At 38.9% G+C, this 7,556-nt stretch overlaps 1 protein-coding gene across 1 annotated transcript; it reads right to left on the reverse strand.

The window, feature by feature from the left end:
- Positions 1–2,132: 2,132 nt before the first annotated feature.
- On the reverse strand, positions 2,133–3,346 carry LOC140231061 (uncharacterized). Its single transcript, XM_072311214.1, has 2 exons — positions 3,328–3,346; positions 2,133–2,817 (listed from the first exon to the last, which is right to left on the reverse strand). Exons 1-2 carry the CDS (start codon positions 3,344–3,346, stop codon positions 2,321–2,323), a joined length of 516 nt encoding a protein of 171 aa, XP_072167315.1. The 3' UTR covers positions 2,133–2,320.
- Positions 3,347–7,556: the final 4,210 nt, after the last annotated feature.

Raw genomic sequence — 7,556 nt, forward strand, 5'->3', positions numbered from 1 at the left:
CTTTCATACACTGGATGGGTGTTGTTTGGACGCTCGTCCATTCACTGAGTCAAGACACCTTGGGTGTCTCTGTCAAGTCTGACACCGTACTAGGACTCCTCTCTTCGACGGGTTCGAGGCCCGTATCGCCTACGAAGTTGGGTATACTGCACATGAGGCCAGGTATACTGGGTATATACTTAACGTCATCTCGGTGAAGGACATCGTTGTCGCTTCGACATCGAACTTCTCAAGCGACCCGCGTTCAGCTCTTCGTTGTTTTTCCCACGCTCGACAAGCACCGATTACGGAGTCGCGATTTAAAGGCAGTACTCGATTTTGTTACAGTCATTCGGGAAACTGGAAACGCACTCTGAAACTGAATTGAGCTAGATAAAGATAAGTCTTTACTGTAGAAATTGGATCATTATGACAAACCATACAGGTTAATGCGGGGAATATAATAGTTATTCAGCGTTTATTGTATCAGCTGTCACTAACTGACGAGTGGAAAGAAGAGTCTCGCCTCTCAAAGCCTCGCAAAGTTTCCAGCAGTACACAGCAATTGCATTGATGGATGTATAGTTCAAATGCACGGATTCACAATAATGAACGTACATGTGATTTTATGTTATCCCATTTTCTGCGGTATATATTTTTTTTTAACAACAGCCAAAGATTAATCTAGATGAATGAGTGAGTTCACGTGTTAACACTGACACTATATTGTTTGGAATTCCACTACAGTAAAGATAATGTTGAACCGTCGAATCGGTGAGTTTGTGTAAAGATCAGTTGTATATCAGGACATTTCTGTGAAGTTTGCAGGGGTGTGTGTGTGATGACATACTGTGTTCAAATACCATGGGTAAAGAAGCACAGTATATAAATGTAATGTAACTTATGCCGCCACTATCAGGATGCAACAATGACTGTATGTCGTATGTAGATTATTTACCGAATTCCCTTAAAAGTCTTATTTTACCAAGATTTCTGCTATTGTATTTTCGTTTGTACAATGTATTTTTAAAAAAAAAAGGTGCACAAATAAACTGAAATTGAATTTCATGAATTTGAATAATTACGCAGTACCCACTGCATGCTATAAGGATTAGAACCAACACTTGCTGTCGGACGAAAGCTCGGTGGTCTACGACACCTGTCCGGTGATCAGGAGGTCGTAGGTTCGAATCCTGCTCGAGTATGTACGCCCATGATTTTTTTATCATGGCTACTACTAAAACACAGATCAATTCAGTGCTTATTTACGTCGATGTATTGCAATTTTTCAATCAGTTGCAATGGAAAACATCTCGACGGAAGAATTTAATGAATTTGAATAGTTATTCTTATGGTTAAAAACACCCGGGCTCTCTGTAATTGTAACTCTTCTCTTCCGATATTGTTCTTCGCCGATACTATCGACCGAAATTATTACAGATACTTTAACAGCTTGTAATTTCTACCTTGCAAAGATGCATGAAGACATGATTGATAAAACAAACGTGTCTACGCGTCAAGTTTATCTGCTTGTTGGATTTAAAAGCCAAATGAAAAGTTCTTGTTTTTTGTGTGTTTGTTTCAGGGGCATTTATAATAATGAAAAAGTGATTCTGACATGATTCAGGCCGTACAGCTCATATATGAGTGATTGTTTTATCCAAAGAGCACACATTCCGACATAATAGACTATCATCTCTGTCAGGGAATGGGAATCCCGTTTAGGGACTGACCCTAACTATTTTCTTCTTACTCTGAGCCAGCTGGCCTATTGCCCGCATATAGCTTTTACCCTGTCTTTCCTGTTTCCTTGCATTCTCTTGTTCCAACGTGCATAATCCAGATTGTTACTGATTCAAACAAACACACACACACACACACACACACACACACACACACAACACTGAGTGTGACAGTGAGACAGAAGTGTATGATTATTTCGGTGTGTATAGTAACATGACATCTTCGATTACACGTGTGACATATTCCTTTTCACAAAATAGTTTCCACTGGAAGATTTATTGATCTAAAATATATTTCGCGTTTACACATACGCGTAACACGGTATGTGAACAAGAGCAAAAGGTAAGAAAAAAAAAGAAAATCAAATTAGAGTCATAAATATTTCAACAAATTATACATAAATATGACCAAATCGCTGATGCTTCCTTCATCGATTCGAAGATAAGCGTTGAATATCCACCGGTATTCAAAATTTGACGCAAAACGCCTGTGATAACACGATATGGAAGTCGTATGCCAAAGAACGAGCACCGCAATCAATCATTGTCCAACCATCTTGCTTGCCAGAGTAACGGCCATCACCCGATAACGACAGATTCTAGACCTGCACTACTGGGATTCGCTGCCTGTACTTCTTGACAGCATATAGAGTCGCCGCGACAGCCACTCCGACCAGTCCGATCACGGCGAAGGCAATGCCGACTCCCTGTCCCGAGCTCGACTTCCTTCCCAGCTTGTTCTGTCCCTGGTCCTGCTTGTTCGCTGCGTTCCTTCCAAACGTGGACGGAGCGTTGCCTACTCGACCGAACGTATTTCCTGCGAGCTGGTTACCTGCCGGGTTGACACCAGCAGCCGCTGCTCCACCTGCGGCCGCGTTGCCGTCTGTGTCCATGTCCATGTCCATGTCCATGTCGACCACGGATCCGATCTCCTCCGACTCGCTGGAGCTGCTGGAGTCCATGTCCATGATGCTCCCGTCCAGGCTGGGGCCCGTCTGGGCAAACGGCATGTCAAACATATTCTGCTCCTGCGGTGCTCCGACATTCCGCTTGACCGCCTTGGCCACGTGACTCGCGTTGGCCACTAGACAGAAGGCTGAAAGTGATAAATATCCACCATTAAGTAAAAGATAGACATAGAACGAACGAAACGTGGTCATACACACGGAGCCTCGCTTTCAAGGCGCAGAAGAAATGTGACCTCCAGTATATGTTTCGAAGCTCAAGTAATGTAAAAGTGTTCCTTTTTATCACTGTCACTTAATTTGGAGCCAAACAACTCGTACTGACATGAGATATGACTGAGTAATTATTCATCTATCGATGGCCAATAAAGGACAATACTGGTATATAGTTACGATGTTTTCACACACGATATAAAACTTAATATGATAAACGTGGCTTAAATTCAAACATTTCATACTGCACTGTTGCGATCTCCTACTAATTTGGTCTATGCTGTTATGTCAATATGAAAGGGCTTCAACATGGCAACTTAGCGACCTTTATTTCATTTTCGGAAAAACGAATCTGCGGATAAACTAACACCCCACTATTTTTACTCTATATCAGTATACTGCCAAGGTGTGAGACTGAAATAACTTACCCAAGAGAAGGGCGACCATTCCGGAAAATTGACCAGATAAAGACATGATGTCGACAATGTATGCGCTCAAGTAATGACAGTCCAAATATTAGGAGCAGTGGTTATTTGATCTGGTTTGTAAGCCGAACTGAAATTTGAAGTCAATTCCTGCTGCTTTTATACCATTTCTTTCTAGCTGCAAACTGCAGACATGTCCCCAGTAACAATTCATGCAGGTAGTCACGGCCATGAATATACAAGCTTGTCACCGGCAATTAAACCACACGGCTATACAGCTTGCCCAACGTTTGTCTTTCTACACTAATCTGGCATTGGATCTGCTAATTCATTTCTTTAGCATCCACTGATGCCCAGGCATAAACACCTGTCAGGGATTTCATTACACAATGGATTCTGAATCTGATCCATCCTCCAAACAAGTGTACGAGATTTCTTCGTTTTTGTTTTAAGTCTTGACTGTCAAATATCTCGATGCGTGTCTAAATGTCAACTATTGAGACTGAGTTTTGGCCATACACTCAAGACTAAAATGTTGCTCAGTTGTGCCCACTGTTTTGTTCAAGTTCAACACCTCTGTCAGCTGCTTCTGAACAGTTTGACAACTTGTAACATGTTTGCCAGTAACGTCTTACGGAGAGCAAACGGAAATCGGTGAAATTGAAAATTTGGAATTGCTCTAATCCAATTTCATGTCGGATCGACAATGTAAACATTAATAATACACGCAGGGCTGCAGGTATGCGAAGGAATTACAGCTTTAGGCTGTGCACTGGTATTCATATCTCTAACGACTGCTCCAAAAGTCACGGCATGTGATTCATGTTAAGACGTCACTTGATCCCAGTCCAGAGTGTTTTCTTTCATGATTTCGCCATTTTGCTGGACATCTTCCAAAACTATGCTACGAATACTTTCATAAGAGATCCAGTGTACCTCTCTTCCTTTTTTTTTTCTTTTTGTTATCATCTCATCATGAGCATCATTTAACGTGCTTTTATTTCACAATCTTTGTGTATGTGTGTATACACTATTTTAAGCGTACATTATCATTACTCGACAGTAAACTGAGTGAAAAGTGGAAATTAAGAAGGAAAAGCAAAAGCGATGTTAACGAAAAGAATGTTAAAAACAGCCTAACACAAAAGCCCCGTCTGTCAAATCAGTACCGACAATCGCGACTATACATCAGTAGGTTGGTTGACAAAATTTGACTGTATGAAAAATGTAACTGCGATGATTGTAGCTATGAAAAAAAAAAAAAACTATTTTACTGTAGCATTGGATTGTCATCTCCATGACAATTACAATGTGACTTTAAAATTTCAGTTACTATTATTTCGATTCTCGGGTCTAAACGCATTGCATTGCCAAATCTATAGAAAAAAAAACAGAGCATGCGATTGCGCCAAACCGCTTTTCTTTTCTATAAAATATGTTCACTGTATATGTCAGTTATATGTATCTTGCCTGAAAATAAATTAATACAACATAAAACGAAACAAAACGAAACATTGGATTGTCATCTCCATGACAATTACAACGTGACTTTAAAATTTCAGTTCATATTATTTCGATTTTCGGGTCTAAACTCATTGCACTGCCAAATCATTAAATAACATAAATGTTCACTGTATATGTCAGTTATATGTATCTTGCCTGAAAATAAATCAATACAACATGAAACGAAACAAAACAAACTGTCCGAATTCGAACCATGGATCCCATATTTACTAAGCAGGCTTTTAGCCACCAAGGCCACTTGCAGTTCCACTCTCAGCGCATCGTCGTTCAGTTAACTCGGTCAATCCATATTATCATAAATTTGTTTCTCTTTGTTTTCAGAACATTCAGAGCAGTAACAAAAACAAAATTGAGGGACCTTGCTCGTGTCTAAAGATCAGAATATAATGATGTGTGAATACTGATGTTTAGAACCAAGAGAATACGTTTGATCAATAATGTACTCCTTCGACTTCATGAGAAAGTCATTACTATCATTTACTGTGTTTCCAACATATAAGAAATCTCCAAAAGTGTAACAAAATTTCGATTAAACAACTTTTTTGGCAGATGATCAGGCCTACCGTCTATCAAATTTCAGTGCAAACCAATTAGTTGTCTGTTTAACACTAGGCAACGAAAACACTTTGAGTACCTTTTACCAGTCGATTACTTTGATAAATACCAAGAAAGTCAGCCACTGTACCCCTTCCCGATCCATTTTACATATTAATATATACTGTCTATGGAAGAGAGATCAAGATATTCCAACAACAAGTGACTACATGGATCGATTATCTTCACCAAGTGTAATGGATTTTACCATTTCACCCTCCTCACTAACCGAACATCATATAAAAGAATAGTACTTACGATAAAAAAAAAGAAAGCCACGAAGTATTTAGAAATGTGTAGAAGTGCAGAAACAAAATGTAATGCTGAACATGCTGAAGTAAGTTAAGAATAGGCAATTGAGAACAGTCGTGAACTTACCCAGTCTCAAACGAAGGTAGTGCAACACGGCATTTGTTCAGCGAGTGATCCTATCAGAAGGAAGTAGAATAACATTTTCCGTGGAATATCCATCTAAAGGAAGCATCCGGCAATTTCCGACTGCATTTATCCCGTCAAGAGTGATTTCAAGCCATTCATTTTCTGGCAATAATCCTATTACATTGTTCTCAAGTCAGGTTCAGGGAGCTATACATCCGCTGATTATGATTCAAGGCAGGGTTTTAATGATTGTTCGGCTAACGCAGGTGATTAATCAGCGCTAATTAGACATGATTATACGTGACATATTTCCATGCTTTGCTCATCATTGGGCTGATGTTGTCATGACAATCATAACAATTATGGAAAAAAAAAAACTTTCTTGATTTGATGGGATGCAGAAAAATTCAAGGGCAGTTATCATGTCACCATTTGTAAGTAAATGAACAGAAAAAGATTTCGATGTCACCTGCTTCTTTTCAACATGAACTTAAAATGAACAGTTGTTGATCATTAGTCATAAAACGAGCAACTGTTTGGTTTCGTAACTTACGGCTTGTTGGAGAATATTGTATGATTCTCAAAAGTGAATTTCATTTTGAATGAATTATTACCTGACTTCATCCCTGGAGATAGATTAATGTCTTAAAGGTAGCCTATATCATTTCATTTCATTTCATTTCATTTTATCGTTTCCGTATGGTACAATATAATCAACAATGATCACTTTCAGAAACATACACATGGCTCATAATAATTCATGGCTGATTTTGCACATGAAAGGTAAGCAAATCATTGTGACAGAGAACGGAGACATAATAATAATTAAAAAAAAAAGTCAAGGTACCATACAGGAGGTAAACGAAAAGGATAAATTAACATTTCTTTTCATTTCACATTTTTCATAAAGTGGATAATGATAATATATTGCAAAACTAACAAAGTATCTTACAGCATCAGTGTTTTGGGGAAATGAACAACATGTGTGGTGTACGTATGCATATCTGACAAATTGTATCTTTAATCTTTATTTCGATAGCTCTGGAAAACTGGGGAGAATCGAAATATTCAAAGGAAATGTTATTTTGGGTGAGGCCTTCTGTTTGTTTTCTGTTGGTATTTTTTAAGGCAGGCAACATTAACAAGACTCAAGGCCTAGAAATTTAATGAGATAATATGGCGTTGAATGCGCCTCTTGTTGTGAATGGCTTTACTGAAAGTGTAACGTGCCTGAGTAATGAATGACTTTCTAAATGGATCCGCGTGGGGAGATTGAATATGACACATACAGTGCACATAGCAAGGATGAATCGTTTGAGGTCAGATCTTGAAGGCTTATTAACCAGTGCGTAACTATATTCTGGTAATCAATTAAAGTTTGCATTATCCCACTTCCACCTCTCTCTACCGCAGTGTCATAATTGTGAATTGGTTCCGCCGTTAAACGCAAGAGCAGCTAATATGCTTCCCTGGACAAAATAAAACCTTAATGAGTTGATAATTTACCAACTGCCAAGCTGCCAAGTACTTGCTATCTCACGCGATATGAGAAACCATATCATCGTTTTTAAAGGTGTAACTATTCTTTATGAATTCTACATTCTGATTGGTTTGATGACTGAAATTCAACCTTCCTGAAAGTGTATATAAGTGATACCCTGCTGGGTACTTGTCATCAGACTCGCCATTCCTCGTGAATTCCACATACTGATTGGTTTCTCGATTCAAGTTCTACC

The sequence above is a fragment of the Diadema setosum genome, chromosome 7 (genome assembly GCF_964275005.1).
Source record: "Diadema setosum chromosome 7, eeDiaSeto1, whole genome shotgun sequence".
Classification (NCBI taxonomy): Eukaryota; Metazoa; Echinodermata; class Echinoidea; order Diadematoida; family Diadematidae; genus Diadema; species Diadema setosum.